Here is a 17303-nt window from a genome sequence, read left to right as displayed (position 1 = left end):
CTGGTGGAGCTTTGAAGAATGTACTAGAAGGTTGTTCCCTCTGCGTATCTGGTGGTTGCTTAGCAGGACCGGCAGTGGGGGAGAAGAAAAACTGGATGTGAAGCAGGCAGAGCAAATACAGACCAAACCCATGAAGGCAAAATGGACCCCATGGGCACTAACTGGGACCTGCGTGTGTCTCTCACCATCTCTGTGTTAACAGTGCAGGTGACTTGTAGCAGAAGCTGGCGTCCTTGGCCTTGGACCTGCACACATGTGTCTGCCCCAGGCTATGGGGAAGGTGCTCCCGGATTTGGAGAAGCTGAAGGAGAAGATCCAAGCTGGTGCTGAGGGTGTAGCTCCTGCCGGCACCAGTGAGGTTGACCAGAAGATCAGCCACAGTGCGAGCTGAATCAGAGCTCTGACCTTCAGAGCAGAATGGCCGTGTTCCACCTCTGATTCCCAGAGCTCTTTCAGATTTCTTTGTGGCCCACCCTCACCCAGGAGCATACAATAAGGGGGTTCTGGGAAGCATCATTACAGCCGAGCCAAGTTGACACAGAACAAGGCCACAGCTTCCATCTCTCACTTGCATCATTAATACTCACTGTACCTACAGATGTTTGTGCCAAAGTAATTTATCACAGGAACATTTTGGACGAGCCTTTTTAGAGAAACCCACTCAAGTTTTGACTGACGGGAAAAGATAAAGTAACCTGGCCTTTCCTGCCAACACTTTGTGGCTGGTGAATTCTGTTATTTATTTTTGTTGGGGAAAAAAAGGTGAGGAGAAAGAGGAAGACAGATATTGGAATAGAAATAAAGACTTCTTTTGAATTTTGAATTGAGTTAGGAAAGATTAATTTCTAGTCTGAGTGTGATGGACGATTGCCTTTCTATAAGGAGAACTCTAGGTGGCTTTGGACCAGGGGTGAATTAGTCAAATGCCTACCTGATAAGTGGGGTGTCCCGGGTGGCACCCTGGTGGCAATGGTGGCAGGTGTCCCTACTGGAGCCAAGAGTTGTTGAAGAAGCTGGAATTTGATCAAAGGAAGTTGGAAAACCAATTTTGTGTGTGAAATCTTAGGAAGTAAATGGTCATTTTGTAAGTATTCCAGAGGTGTTTGAAAGAAGCACATATTGTACAGTTATTTTGAATATAGGGCTCTACATGTGTCCCTGAGGTCAAATTTGCTGATCAAGATGTTTGAATTGACTATATCTTTACAGTCAATAGTTCGATGATTTTTCTTATTTTATCAGTTACTGAGAGAGTTATGTTAAAATTTCCTGTAAGAGGAGAACAAGTGTTGGCAAGGATGTGGAGAAAAAGGAGCCCTCATGCTCTGTTGGTGGGAATGCAAACTGGTGCAGCCACCGTGGAAACCAATGGGGAAGTTCCTCAAAAATCAAAGTAGAATTACTATATGATCCAGTAATTCTGCTACTGGGTGTTTCTCCAAAGAATATGAAAACACTAATTCGAAAAGATCCATGCGCCCTTACATCTATTGCAGCATTATTTACAATAGCCAAATTACGGAATCAACCCAAGTGTCTGATAGACGAATGGATAAAGATGTGGTACATATGCCATGGAATATTATTCAGCCATTAAAAGAGGGAAATCTTAACATTTGCAACAACATGGATGGAGCTAGAGAGTATAATTCTATGTGAAATAAGTCAGAGGAAAACGAATACCACATGATTTCACTCGTGGAATTTAAGAAACAAAACAAGCAAAGGAAAAAACAGAGACAAACCAAGAAAACAGACTCTTAATTATGGAGAACAAACTGATAGTTACTAGAGGAGAGGTTGGCAGGGTGAGGGGTGAAATAGGTGACAAGTAGTACACTTGTCATGATGAGCACCGAGTAACATATAGAATTGTTGAATCGCTATATTGTACACCTGAAAAAAAATATAACAATGTATGTTGACTGTACTGGAATTAAAATTTAAAAACTTGATAAAAAAATTCCCTGTAAGATGATCTATTTTGCCATTTAGGTCTAAGAAATTTTGCTTTCTATATTTTGAGCCTATGTTATTAACTGCATAGAACTTTAAAACTGTTATGTCTTTCTGAATCTTTGTCCTTTAAAATATTCCTATCTCAAGTTATGCCTTTAAGCTTAAAGTCTTTTGTGGTTTGTTTGTTTTTTTTTTTTTTTTTTTTAGCTTTGTGGAGGTATTATTGACAAACCTAATAGTGTACTTTGATTGTAATAGGGAGGCTTCAGCTTCCTTCAAGTTAGTGTTTGTGTAGTATATCTTTTTCCATTTTTCTACTTGTCCCCCTTTCTGGGAGTTAGCTTCTTATGTTTGGTTATTTCTGTGGTGTGCTGGATGCATGTGAAGAAATAATTTGAGGGTAAGGAAGATACTGTCTTCTAAACTCCAAAATGGAATTTCTTTTTCTTCTCCCAGGTGCCTGAGGATATTCAATTGTGAGATTGTGGTGATTCCATGCTGAGTTGCAGCCCCTCAGGGCTACCGTTTGGGATCCAAACCCAGAACGAGAGGGCTTTCAAGGGCCTTTGGCCCCTGCTAACCTTTGAATTTCAATCCCTGTCACCCTAGTCCTATGATCTTGAAAAAGGAGCTGCTCCAGCTTCCAGAATAAGCAGAAACCCCAAGGAGAAAGGCTTCCCAAGTGCTGGTTCAACTTTTTAGATGCCATTCTTCCTGATATTCCGACCAGTAATTATTTACTATTTCATTAGTTTTATGATACTTTCAAGTGTATTTTTTGAAAATACTTTGTTCATCATTTCTACCTGTCCTTAGTGGAAGAATTGATTGAAATTTCCTGGTTGTTCTATACCAAAAGCAGAAGTTTCTTATTTATTTCCTATAGCAAAAATTCTGTCTCTAGTATAGTTGACTGGCATTTTTCTTTATTTTTTTAAATGTTTATTTACTTACTTGAGAGAGAGCGTGAGCAGAGGAGGGGCAGAGGGAGAATCCCAAGCAGGCTCCACCTGGGGCTCGACATGGGTTTTGATCCCACGACCCTGGGATCATGACCTGAGCTGAAATCAAGAGACTCTTGACTGAGCTGCCCAGGTACGCCTAGCATTTTCTTTATAATGTAACATTTGAGATGCGTTAAAAGCTGATCGTAATGGAGCACTGAAATTTTACTTCATAATTTATGTTTAATAGGATACAGAAGCGCAATTCTGGATTTTGATGTAGCTGCCAAAACAAGTAGGGGTTATTGTACAAAAGTCAGCAATACTATGTTACAGGGAACTTAACTTTTTAATCCTATATTTTATTTCAATCTTGTTTTCAAAAAGTTTGCAAAGCTCATAGGTACTACATATGACAGTAGACACTTGAAATATTATTAAATTAGATTTTTATCATATAGAATATATTAATATAAATTTTGAATGAAAATGCTTGAATATCTGACAAAAGAACTGTGGCTTCCAGAATACCCTCCCCTCATTAGTAATAAAGTCAATCTTGGAGAGAAAGCTCTGGGCCCCGCAGTCCTGGGAGGTTAATGGTGTAAGAAGCTCTCCCATTGAGGATCTGGCAGAGAACAGGGTTGCCTGCTGGGCTCTGAATTCCAGCCGGAGGGGCTTGCTGGGCTCCACGGGGACTGTCATCTGGGCAGCCGTGGATCCATGCGTGAAAGTAGCAAGGCGCCACTTCATGAAGAGCTCCTTTCATGGTTACCCTGGGAATTTCCGGGTGAAACGCACATGTAGGACATCTGTTTTCTGTGTTCCTCCTTCAGAGCAGTAAAAATGGTGATTTTGTTTGAGAAAGAACTAGAGGAAATGCCAGATATGAGCTCAGTGTTTTAGAAACTGGTCGTGTTTCTTGATCTGCTGAATAGCTCCTATAATGTTTACTCTTTTGAGATTTTTTTGTTGTTAATGAAACAAATGTGTTAGGCAATTTCAATTCAGTATGCTGCTCTAACCTAGGACTCTCCTGAGAACTACAGACCCATTTTTTTCACCCACTTCCTGGACATCTCCACTTAGATGTCAGCCGCCTCAGACTCAGCATCTCCTCTATGCGAGTCTGTTAACATTTCTCGAAACCTGATTCCCTTCTGACTTTTCTTCCCCTCTTGCATGAGGTAAAGTCAGTATTTTTATTATTGAAGTATACTTGTCACACATTAGTTAGTTTCGAGTGTAAACTTAGCGAGTTGACAAGTCTGTACCTTATACTATACTCACTACAAGTGTGGCCACTGTTTGTCCCCGTACAACTCTATGGCAGTATCCTTGACTGCATTCCCTGTGCTGTGTCTTTCATTCCCATGACTTACTCCTTCCATAACTGAAAGCCTGTATCTCCCATTCCCCTTCCCCTGTTTTGCTCAACCCCCCCCCACCCCTCCCCTCTGGCAACCATCAGTTTTTTCTCTGTATGTGAGTGTTTCTGCTTTTTGTTTGTTTGTTTAGATTCCACATATAAGTGAAATCATACAGTATTTATCTTTCTCTGTCTGACCCGTTTCACTCAGCATGATACCCTCTAGGTCCATCCATACTATTGCAAATGGCAAGATCTCATCCTTTATGTGACTGAATAATGCTCCATTGTATACATATTTCACATCTTCTTTATCCATCCATCCATCGATGGACCCTTGGGTTGCTTCAATATCTTGGCTATTATAAATAACACTACAGTTAACATAGGAGCGCATTTATCTTTTTGAATTAGTGTTTTTGTTTTCTTTGGGTAATTACCCACTAGTGGAATTACTAGATCATATGGTATTTCTATTTTCAATTTTTTTTGACGAACCTCCATACTGTTTTTATAGTGGCTGCACCGATTTACATTCCTGCTAACAGGGCACAAGGGCCCTCTTTTCCCCACATCCTCAACAACACTTGTTCTTGGTCTTTTGACTCTAGCCGTCTGACAGGTATAAAGTGGTACCTCATTGTGGCTTGATTTGCTTTTTCCTGATGAGTAGTGATGTTGAGCACCTTTTCATGTGTCTGTTGGCAATTTGTATATTTTCTTTGAAAAAAAACATCTATTCAGGTCTTCTGCCTGTTTTTTAGTCAGATACTTGGTTTTTTTTGGTGTTGAGTTGTGTAAGTTCTTTATATATTTTGGATATTAACCTCCTATTGGATATATCATTTGCAAATATCTTCTCCCATTTAGCAGGTTGCCCTTTTGTTTTATTGATGGTTTCCTTCCTTGCACAGAAGCTTTTTATTTTGGTATAGTCCCAATAGTTTAATTTGACTTTTGTTTCCCTTGCCTGAAGAGACATGTCTACAAAAATGTTGCTAAGGCCAATGTCAAAGAGATTACTGCCTATGATTTCTTCTATGATTTTCATGGTTTCAGGTCTCACATTAGGTCTTTAATCCATTTTGAGTTTATTTTTGTGCATGGTGTAAGAAAGGGGTCCAGTTTTATTCTTTTGCATGTAGCTGTCCAATTTTCCCAGTACCATGTATTGAAGAGACTGTCTTCTCCCATGGCATATTCTTGCCTTTTTTGTCATAGATTGTCATAGATTGTCATTAATTGACCCTATACACATGGGTTTATTTTGGGGCTCTCTATTCTCTTGCATTGATCTATGTGTTTATTTTTGTGTCAGTACCTTATATACTGTTTGGATTGCCACAGCTTTTTAGGACATCTCAAAATTTGGGATTGTGATACCTCCAGCTTTGTTCTTCTTTCTCAAGATTGCTTTGGTTGTTTGGGGTCTTTTATGATTCAGTAAAGATCTTAAGATTATTCTAATTTTGTGGAAAAAAAATGCTGTTGGTATTTTAACAGGAATTGCATTAAATGTATAGATTGCTTTGGGTAGTATAGACATTTTAAAAATACTCTTTTAATCCATGATCATGGAATATCCTCTTCTTTGTATCATCTATTTCTTTCATCACTGTTTTATAGTTTTCAGAATACAGGTCTTTCACAACCATGGTTAAGTTTATTTCCTGGTATTTTATTCTTTTTGGCACAATTGTCAATGGAATTGTTTTCTCAGTTTCTCCTTATGCTACTTTGTTATTAGTATGTAGAAACACAACGAATTTCTGTGTATTAACTTTGTATCTTGAAACTTTACTGAATTTATTTATTCTAATAGTTCTTTGGTGTAGCTTCTAGGGTTGCTTATATATAGTATCATGTCCTCTGCAAATAGTGATAGTTTTGCTTTCTTACCAATTTGGATACCTTTTCTTTTTCTTGTCTGATTGCTATGGCTAGGACTTCCAGTAGTATGTTCAATAAAAGTGGTAAGTGGACATCCTTGTCTTGTTCCTAATCTTAGAGAAACAGGTCTGTTTTTCACCATTGAGTATCAGGTTAGCTGTGGGTTTTTCATATGTGGTCTTTATTATATTGAGGTTTGTTCCCTGTGAACTTTGTTGAAAATATTTATCATGAACAGATGTTGACTTCTGTCAGATGCCTTTTCTACCTCTATTGGGGTGATATTATGATTTTTATCCTTCGTTTTGTTAGTGGGATGTATTAGTTGATTGATTTTTGAATATTGAAACATCTTGCATCTCCAAAATAAATCCCACTTGATTTTTGGTGAGTGATCCTTTTAATGTATTGTTGAATGTGACTTGCTAATATTTTGCTGAGGATTATTGGAACTACATTCATCAAGAATATTGTCCTGTAGGTTTCCTTTTTTGTTGTATCTTTGGTTTTGTTATCAGGGTAATCCTGGACTCATAGAATATATTTGGAAACTTTCCTTCCTCTTCTATGTTTTGGAATAGTTAGAGAATAGGTATTAACTTTTCTTTAAGTGTTTGGTAGAATTACCCATGAGTCCCTTTGATCCTGAACTTTTGTTTGTTGGGAGTTTTTTGAGTTACTAGTAATGATCTGTTGAGATTTTCTATTTCTTCCTGATTCAGTTTTGGAAGACTGCCTGTTTTGAGGAATTTATCTATTTCTCCTGTAGTGTCCAATTTCTTGGCATATAATTTGTCCTAGAATTCTCTTATAATCCTTGGTGTTTCTACAGTGTTGGTTGTTACTGCTCCTCTTTCATTTATAATTTTATTTATTTGTGTTCTCTCTCTTTTTTTCTTGCATCTGGCTAAAGGGTTATCAATTTGTTTATCTTTCAAAAAAACTAGCTCTTGGTTTCATTGATCTTTTCTGTTTGTTTGTTTTTAGTCTCTATTTCATTCATTTTTGCTTTAATCTTTATTATTTTCTTCTACCAAACTTGGGTTTTGTTTAATTTTCGATTTCCTTTAGGTGTAAGGTTAGATGGCTTATTTGAGCTTTTGCTTGTTTCCTGAAGTAGGTCTGTATTCCTGCATATTGCCCTTTTAGAATTAGTTTCACTGTTTAGCAGAGATTTTGGACTGTTATGTTTTCATTGTCTCAATGTAATTTTTAATTTCCTCTTTGATTTCTTTATCGACACATTGGCTATTTAGTGGCACGTTGTTTAGCTTTCATGTGTTTTGTCGCTTTTCTCCCCCAGTTTTTTTCTTGTGATTTCTAATCTCATACTGTCGTGGTTGGAAAACATGCACGATACGAGTTCACTCTTCTTAAATTTAATGAGGCTTGTTTTGTGGCCTAACATGCGACCTCTTCTGGAGAATGTTTAATGTTCGCTTGAAAAGAATGTGTTGTTTGGGGATGGAATGTTTTGTGTATATCTGTTATGTCCATCTGGTCTAATGTGTCATTGAAAGAAACTGTTTCCTTATTGATTTTTCTACCTGGATGATCTATCCCTGGATGTAAGTAAAGGTGTTAAAGGCTCTTGTTATTATTGTATTACTGTCATATTTTTCCTTTGTTTTATGTATTTAGGCACTCTAGTATTGGGTGCCTAGATACATACAATTGTTTTATCCTCTTGTTGGATTGACCTTTTTATCATTATGTAGTACCCTTCTTTGTCTTTTATTACAGTGTTTGTTTTAAACTCTATTTTGTCTCATATAGATATTGGTACCTCAGTTTTCTTTCTTTCTTTCTTTCTTTCTTTTTTTTTTTTACCTCTTCTCTTTGCACAGAATACCTTTTTCTATCCTTTAATTGTCAGTCTGTATGTGTCTTTGGGTCTGGAGTGAATCTCTTGTAGGAAAAATATAGGTAGGTCTCATTTGGTTTGTTTTTTATTTTTAATCCATTTCACCCCGCTGTGTCTTTTGGTTGAAGCATTTACACCATTTACATTTAAAGTAACTATTGATAGGTATGTACCTGTTGACATTTTCTTAACTTTTCCAGTTGATTTTGTAGTTCTCTGTGCTTTTCTTCTGTTCTTGCTCTCTTACCTTGTGACTGATGACTTTCTGCAGTGTTAAGCTTGAATTTCTTGCTCTTTATTTTTCATCAACTAGAAGTTTTGGGTTTGTGGTTACCATGAGGTTCATGTAGAACATCCTAAGTATATAGCAGTCTCTATTGAGTTGATGGTCATTTGAATTCGAACACATTGTCAAAGGCCTTTTTTACTTCCTCCTCCATGTGTTATGTATATGTTGTCATATTTTACGTCTTTTTATTCATAGTTTTCTTCTAATTATGTCCTTGAAGTCCCTTTAACATTTCTTGTAAGGCTGGTGTGGTGGTGATGAATTTCTTTATCTCTTGGGATTTTTTTTTCTTTTTCTCTCATTTAATTCTAAATGATAATCTTGCAGGTAGAGTATCTTGACTGTAGGCTTTTCCTTTCACTTCTTTGAATATACGATGCCACTTCCTTCTGGCCTGCAAAATTTCTGCTGAAAAAAATCAGCTAATAGTTTTATGGGGTTTCCCTCGTACATAACTTTTTGCTTCTCTCTTGAAGCTTTTAAAATCCTCTCTTTATCTTTAACCTTTGGCATTTAAATTCTGATGCGTTGTGGACCTCCTTGGATTCATCTGGTTGGAAACTGTCTGTGCCTCCTGAATCCGGATGTCTATTTCCTTCTGCAGTCTAAGGAAGTTATCTGTTCTTTCTTCAAATATGGTTGGGTGTTTTTTGGTTTGGTTTTGTTTTGTCTTGTTTTGTTTTTGCCCCTTGCTCTCTCGTTTCTCCTTCTCGGACCCCTGTAATGCAAAGGTTTCTTGGCCTGATGTTTTCTCAGTGGTCCTTTAACCTGTCTTCATTTTGAAATTCTTTTCTTTTGTGCTCTGCAGCTTAGGTGCTTCCCCTTCCCCTGTCTCCTGATTGCTGAGCCGTTCTTCTGCATCTGCTCATCTGTGGTTGATTTCCTCTAGTGTGTTTTTTATTTCAGTTACCGTGTTCTTCAGTGCTGATTGGATCTTCTTTATATGTTCTATCCCTTTGTCGAAGCTCTCACTGAGATCCTCCACTCTTCTCTCCAGTCCAACGAGCATCGTTATGATCGTTAGTTTAAGTTCGTCGTCAGGCATGTTGCATATCTCTGCTTCATTTAGTTCCTTTTCTGTGCGTTTGTCTTGTTCTTTCATTTGGCGCATTTTCCTCTGCCTCCCCATTTTGATTGATTTGCTGTGTGTGTTTCCATGCATTAGGTACGACAGCTACTTCTAAACCTGGAGGAATGTGTGTGGTCATCCCTTACATAGACTGTGTGTGCCTTGTGACTTGGGCTGGCTGGCGAGAGCGGTGTCTGGTATGGGGTTGGGGTCCTGGGGCATGCTGTGCTGGGGCTGCACTGGTGGGCTGACCAGAGCTGAAGTGGGCACGGGCCAGGGCAATCTCGGGGCTCTTGACACAGAGGGCGCCCCGGCAGGACAGCTGAAATGGGTGCAACCTGGGGCTGTCTGTGCAGATGGGTCCTGGTGAGCAGCCGGAGCCAGGGTGGGGTGTATGCTGGGGTCCCCAGGTGCTCCATGCAGGACAGCTGTAGCTGAAGCGGGCACGGGCTAGGGCGGTCCTGGTGCTCTCTGGGCAGAGGGTGCCATGAAGGGACGGCTGTAGCCGAACGGGTGGAAACCAGGTTGTCCTGGGTGCTCAGAGCGGCGGGTGTCGGGAGGGATGACCGAAGTTGAGGACAGCACTTGCCTGCGGTGTTCTGGGGCTCTGTGCAGGTGGCCGGAACGAAGGCAGGGTGTGGGTTACTCACAGGGTGCCCTGCTGGGGCGGCCGGAATGGAGGCAGGCATGGGCCGGGGTGTCCCAGGGTGCTTAGCACAGGGGCTGCATGGGTGCGGCCGTTGGAGCCAAAGCGGATGTGAGCCAGGAGGTCCCAGAGTGCTCTAGGCCGGGGGTGCCCTAGCAGGCCACCTGGAGCTGAAGCGGGGCAGGTCTGGAGCGTCCCAGTGTGCCTGTGCCTGTGTCCCCTTGGTGCGGTGGCTGGGGCTGCTCTGGGGTGCACCGCGGTGCAGCTGCCTTGATGGGACAGCTGGGGCCGGTGTGGGCTCGCTGAGGAGGCCGAGTGGCCCCGGCACCTGGATTCTGCTCCCGCGTGGGTGGCAAAGTGGAGGGCAGACGTAAACCGTGGTGTTCCCCGGTCCTTCCAACCTGGAGAGAGTCCCAGCAGCTCCCCTGCCGCTTTGTGGAGGCTGGATCTTTTGTATACTAGCTGCTCTTTTAAACTGCAGCCCTTTGCCGTGCCCCCGGGGCAGATAAATCTGCTCAGGGCCCTTCAGGACTACCCCTCCCCACTGCATTTGGCCGCGTCGTGGGTGCTGGGGAGGGGGGCGTCCCCGCATTACTGTGTCTCTTTCTGTCTTGCTGTTCTCTGTGCGGTCTCTCTAGCTTCTGTGGTACAGAAGCTGTTCAGTCAGCCCTCAGTTTTGCTCTATAGATAGATGTGGATTTGGTGTGTCCCCCCAGGGGGGTGCCGCAGGGGAGCCGAGGGACTTCTACCCTTGCCATTTTAGACCTTCAGCTCAAGGAGCCAGTTTTTTGAGAGACAGAGAGACAGAGAGAGAGCACAAGTAGGGGAGAGGGGCAGAGGAAGACAGAAAGAGAATCCCAAGCAGGCTCCACACTCAGCCCTGCGCCCAACACGGGGCCCAACCCCACAACCCCGGGATCACGTTGTCAGCGGTAATCAAGAGTCACACGCTCCACGGACCGAGCCACCCAGGCGCCCCAAGGGGCCAGTCGTAGACAACATAAAAGTGTTCCCACGTTGCCTCAGGGGCCCTCTGCTCTTCGTGCGCCCTACTTAGAACGTGCTCATCAAAGTGCTCCTGCTGTGCTTGGAAGTGTTTCACCAGGCCATGGGAAAATATGTATAAAACCCCACTTTTTATAACACACAGACATCGTTAACAGTACAGCAGTCGTTCATCCTTCGTTTTTTATTTTATTATTTTGAGAGAGATGGCGGGCATGCGCAAACGGGAGAGTGGCAGACAGAGATGGAGACAGAGAATCCCTAGCAGGCTCCACTGTCCGCACCGTGGGGCTTGAACCCATGACCCGTGAGATCATGACCTGAGCTGCAGTCGAGATTCAGATGTTTAACCGACGGAGCCACCCAGGCACCTCAGAGTCATTCATGTTTCAATAAAATGTATTTAAAAATGGGTCACCCACTTTCTCACTCCTCTCCACCCTTCACAATATTTTTTCCTGGAACGATCCACAGGGGTCCACAGGACCCACAGTGGGCGGTGGCTGGGCCACTCTCCCTCCCAGCCAAACTCATGTCCTCGTCAGGCCATTCTCGATCAGGCGACAAAATGATATCCGACCGTAGAACCTTTCCAGATAAATAGAGACCACGGAGGCAAGTAGCTGCGTGATGTGATCCTAGATGGGGCAGATAAAGGGCATTAAGAGGACAACTGACAGGGGCGCCTGGGTGGCTCAGTCGGTTGAGCGTCCGACTTCGGCTCAGGTCACGATCTCGCGGTCCGTGAGTTCAAGCCCCGCGTCGGGCTCTGGGCTGATGGCTCAGAGCCTGGAGCCTGCTTCCGATTCTGTGTCTCCCTCTCTCTCTGCGCCTCCCCCGTTCATGCTCTGTCTCCCTCTGTCTCAAAAATAAATAAATGTTAAAAAAAAGAAATTAAAAAAAAAAAAAAGAGGACAACTGACAGACTTTGGGGAAGGTCTGAAGATGAGATCACAATATTGTGTCAATGCTACGCTTCTTGCTTTTGGTCATTACGCTGTGATTTTTATAGTCCAGGGTCCTCGTTTTTAGGAAATCACACCAAAGTCTTTAGCAATGAAGAGGCATTGGGTCTGCAACGTCCTCTCAAGTCTTCAGGTGGCAAGTCTATGTGCGTGTGTGTCCGGAAAGGGGATGGATGATAAGGCATGGCCATAAATCGTCGACATTGGGACAATCTTGAAAGGTACAGAGGAACTCTTCTATCATTTTCCCCATCTTACATTATTCCAAAGTAAGTTTAAAAAGCATGATCTCAACAGGTGGGAGCCTTAGCCAGGAGGAGAGCTCTAAACTTGGAATACGTCTGGGCTCCTTGAATTCACTGGGTTCCAAATCCAGTTCCCAATTGCTGGGTTTGTAAGGAGACTGAGGTCCCTTCTTCTTTCAAGCCCGGGTCCCTCCATAGTCCCCTCACTTGGCTGAACAGACACTAGATCTTGCTCTCCTGGCTGAGCTCCCCGGGTTACCTGAAAGCTCAGATTTGTCTTTCCACAGCCTCTGTACCCCCTTCCCTGCCCCCCCCGCCCCGACTGGGTGCCCATGTAGAAGCCTACATTCCTCTGGGATATCTCACTGGGCTGCATTTTCTCTCTCTCTCTCTCCTGCCAGAGTCAAATACTGGACTTATCCATTGTGACACGGGCCGGTCAGAATAGAGTAGGTTGTGCTCCGGGAACAAACTGCCCCCACAGTTCAGCTTACTTATCACAGTGAAAGATGATTTCTCACTCATGCTATGCGTGCAGTGTGCGGGGGGGAATCTCCACTCACTGAACTTGCTCAGGAAGCCCGGCTGATGGAGGCTCCATCTTGTCTCCCGACCATCACCACAGTAGATGAAAGGGAGTGTGGCAAATTACTCAGTGGCTCTTTAAAGTTTCTTTCTAAAAGACGCAAGTGTTGGGTCCACTTCTGCTTCACCCACCGTGAAGTACAATTCTCCGTGACGTTTGTGAGGCGGGGAGGTGGGAATATTTGTAACATCCCGATGATTCTCACAGTGCTCTCTCTCAGGAGTTAAGCTGAGAGTCGTAGTTATATTTAGGGGGCGCCTGGCTGGCTCAGTCAGTGGAGCATCCAACTGGACCTCGGGGTCGCGAGTTTGAGTGCCACGCTGGGTGCGGGGATGACCGCTTTACAAGTTAAAATAGTCCTATTTAGGAGAGCCGCCTAAGAGGCAGGCATCCCTGAAGCAACGATTCCGCCCGCCTGCCACCAGGGGCAGAGTGAGAGCGACGGACTGGCCAGAAATCACCAGAGCATTTCCTACTCTGAGACACTTTCTCGTCTCCGAGCTCCTCTGTGCTCTCGCTGTGACTGACACGGGCTTCTGTCATACTGTCCTCAAGTTCTTTTGCTGTTATTTTCTCGTGATGTTCTGTTAGGTAGATTTTTGTTTACGTGCCCCAAATGTTGGCTAGATGCCTGCATCACTAGAACACCTGTTATTTGCCAGGCACTGCACTAGGTTCTGGGATATAAGGACAGGGAAGACATTGGCTCTGCCCTCGTGGCGTTTCCAGGCCGGTTACGAAGACGGGGAAGAAAACAGACACTTTACGTAGAGCCATGCCCTAGGTGGGAAGAGACCACCTGACGGTACGTGGGAGGAGGACGGTGGCGGGAGGCAGGGAGGAAGGAGAAGACAACCCTTTGGCTCCCTACAGACTCTGTCCATGTTCTCCATTCTTCGTTCTCTCTGGCTTCGAGTAAGGCAGGGGATGTCCAATGTGCTTGTGGGCGGATTGGAAGTCATGGTTTAAAGGCTATCGGTGTGCCCTCTTTTTGCAAACAGATATTTATCAGGCGTCCACCACAATGATAAGGCTAATTTTGCTCACATTTGGCTGGTACTTGCTAGCTTATAAATCAGACTCCTTGAAACATCACTGGCTGCTTTCACAAATGAGGATGCCGAGATCGGTAACCACTGGAGTCTTTAAAAGTCCCAGCTGCACTAGTCGAACTCGAGCTCCTTATTCCCAGCCCGGGCACTTCCCACTGATCCATTCTGCTTACACCTGTTTGAGATCCTACACCCGGGGTCTTCTACCTGCCAAGGAACCCACGGTCCAGGGAAAGAGTTTATATCCACCCTCGGTGGGTGGGGTGCAGAGCCATGCTGATGTCATCCCAGCCCTCGGTTTTGCCCTGAGTGAATCTGTAAGATCTCCCTTTTCTCCAGCTTCCTGTCGGGCTGTTAATGAGGATGAATTATGCAAGACAGGAGCAACTTTTCAGGGAGTACCGTAGAGACTCCAGGAGATCACAGCTGCTAAGCGGATGCTTTGCTGACAGCTGCCGGTGGGTGGCCGGCCCTGCGTGATGTCATTGCCCTGAGATGTGGCAGGACGGCAGAGCGGAGGGAAGGTGGGGTTCCCGTCTCCTTCGGCAGGATTCCCTTGTCCGCTGCAATATGCGACCAAGGGATGGGATGTTGGACCTCTGCGGCCAACACGCGGTCGTGTTGAGGATGTATTTTCATTGGCTAAGGTTTGGTGAGAGGTGTGGCCCCGTGCTTGCCCTACATGGATTAGATGAGATAATGTGTGCGTACCTCTCGGCACATGCAAAGTGGGCAATACATGTTAACTGCTGTAATAGTAGTAATTACAGCCATGGCGATCTTAACAAGTACCATAAATGGAGCAGTGGTGTAGGAGCAAGAGTTATTTAATGACAGTAACGATAAATATCACGATATTACAGCATTCATTGGCACGGGGAGTTGCACCGAGAGCGGTTCTGCCATGGGAAAGGGTCGTATCAGTGATGCGTGATGATAAACAGCAGAATGGATGGGAACTCTCTGCACTTCCTCTGCTTTGCTCTGAACCTAAAACTGCTGTAAGAAATTAAGTCTAAGTTACTGAAGGAAAAAAAAAACAAAAGAAGGGAAAGAGGACAAAGACAGCAGACTGACATCGAATTGGCTATTCTCTGAAGACACGGCAGTCCCTTACTGCACGGAGGTGGACCTCCTTCACCACCCCACCCTTGTACGCCAGGACAGTAAAAATGGTTCTTTTCAAATTGCCCTGAGATGCAGACGCCCGAGTAAAATGAGGATCCCTCGCGCTCGGGTTTCTCTGTTCACAGTTGGGTATTGAACGCTGGTGAAACTGGCCCCTGGGTCCCGCTGGGACCGAAAGCCGCGGGTCTTGGTCTTTCCGTGGCTCTGCCCGGTTTCAGCAGCCACGTCGTCTGCACCGTAGCTGAGTGCCTGCCTGCGAGCGGCTCCCCTGGAGGGCCCCCAGCATCTAGTGAGCTCTTCCCCGATCCACAGACCGGGGGAAATCTTGCCCCCATGTCACCAGCGGGGTGGCTTCCTTTGCCTTTGCCCGCCGAAAGCATCTCTCTCCTTCGCTTAGGAAAATGCCCAGCTCATCCGAGAAGTGGAAGTGGACAAGGTCTGTGCGCTCTCCAGGGACCAGGTGGAGGCCATCAAGCAGCTGTGGCAGGACCCGGGAATCCAGGAGTGTTACGACAGGAGGAGGGAGTATCAGCTCTCGGACTCTGCCAGATAGTGAGTACAGAGCCCGGCCTAGCCCCACGCGCATCGGGCACACGTGGCCACGCTTCGAGGAAGCTTCTCGCTGGGGAGGAACTAGCTGCCTATAAAACGTGGGCCCTCGTTGCAACACTACCTCCTTCCCGCTTGTCAGCGTCCCCTCTGACTTCTTGGTGCATCTCTTACCACCCCCGAAAAACTCTGTCCTTGTCCACGTTCACCTTTCGTTGCTGTGTTCCAAGCCTCTTTTTCTTTTTTTTCTTAAAAAAATTGTTGTTAATGTTGACTTATTCTTGAGAGAGAGCGAGAGAGCGCACATGCAAGCAAGTGGGGGAGGGGCAGAGCGCGAGCGAGGGAGACACAGAATCCGAAGCAGGTTCCAGGCTTTGAGCTGTCAGCGCAGAGCCGGCCGCGGGGCTCGAACTCACAAACCGGTGAGCTTGTGACCTGAGCCACAGTCGGTCGCTTCACTGACTGAGCCACCCAGCTGTCTCTTTTTTCAACAAGAAGCTCAATCCAATACGGGCTCCCTTTGAGGGGACTCATCTCATTTGGGGTGCTGGAATTTTCTGAGTTAAATACGGACGACCACTGCTTCTGGATTCTACTTTCCTCTTCTCCGTATCCCTCTACCTTCTGGTTTCCTGATCATTAGACAGCAGTTCCAACTGTCCTCAAATCTAAAATCAGAGTGAAACCAATTTGACCATAAATTTCATAGTAAGAAAAAATAATAATAAAAATCAGAGTGCAGACCAGCAGTGAAATAGGCCCATGCCCGTGGCTGATCTGGTGCTTCCCTCTAGTGGGCAAGACGGGTTCTGCAGGCCCAGTGCACGCAGGAAGCTCAGTCCCGGGGCCCTTTGCTTATTGACTCCCTGGGAAGGCCTGCACACTATATTTTTGATTCATAAAGCTCTAGTTCTAAATCATTAATCTCTAAGGAAAAACGAAACAGATGGTCCTGCACACAAACTTTCCCATGGAGATCACAGCATTTCATCGTCTTAAGAATTTCTTGAGGCCATGCCTCTCTGTCATCTAGGTCACTGGACAAAATAGATCTATCATATTCCTTCTTGAAGAGGTGATGATTCCGGCTTCTGCATCTCAGCTCTTTCCCCTTTGCCCCATGTCATCTTCCGTCGTCTGAGGGCCCCAGAATTCTTTGCCCTTCCCCGCAGGTGCATCCCCTTCCCTTCCGGTGTTGCCCTTGCCCTCTGAGCTGGTGCGGGGAGGTGGTTCACCCGCATCGTCTGGACAAGGCAGTGGTCAGGAAAGGAAACCTGAAATCTCGAAGCCCTTTGATGCGTGTCCCCGGCCGAGTGCCATTAACCCAGGTTTGCACAACCACCCTAAGCACAGGAACATTTAGCTGCAACAGAGCAGTCAGGTAGGAAAAGGAAATAAAAGAAGCCCAGAGAAGGTGTTGGGTCAGCTCAGAAAAGATCCAGAAGGAAGGAAGGTGGTGTCCCAAGGAAGAGGACAGACTGCCATTGGCAGCTGTAGAGTGAGAGACAACCTCAAGTCAGTGAAGCCATCTCCGGTCCTTCCCTGAGACCGCCTAGTGTCATCGGCTTCTGTGAAGGTCCTGGGGAGTGGCCGGGGCTCTTGATGTAGATCCATTCGGAGGAGACCCGGTGGAGCCCTGAACACTGGAGCTCACGCACTGGCAGGAGTGTAGGGAACAGCTAGATGGACAGGGCTGCAAACAGAGTGGCCCTCAGAAACCCGGTGTTGCCCCGCCTTTGGACT

The 17303-nt window shown here is 45.0% G+C and overlaps 1 protein-coding gene across 1 annotated transcript in view; it reads left to right on the top strand.

Annotated features, from left to right (window-relative positions):
• The window catches only part of GNA14 (G protein subunit alpha 14), a 201247-nt gene that overhangs the window by 174789 nt on the left and 9155 nt on the right, over positions 1 to 17303 (top strand). The window contains exon 3 of the mRNA XM_042964070.1: positions 15409 to 15563. Within this exon, the coding sequence (XP_042820004.1) occupies positions 15409 to 15563 (155 nt within the window). The remainder of the gene's footprint in view (positions 1 to 15408; positions 15564 to 17303) is intronic.

The sequence above is a fragment of the Panthera tigris genome, chromosome D4, assembly GCF_018350195.1.
Source record: "Panthera tigris isolate Pti1 chromosome D4, P.tigris_Pti1_mat1.1, whole genome shotgun sequence".
Lineage (NCBI taxonomy): Eukaryota > Metazoa > Chordata > Mammalia > Carnivora > Felidae > Panthera > Panthera tigris.
Note: the sequence above shows the minus strand (reverse complement) of the source record. Positions and strands in the feature narration are given on the sequence as shown.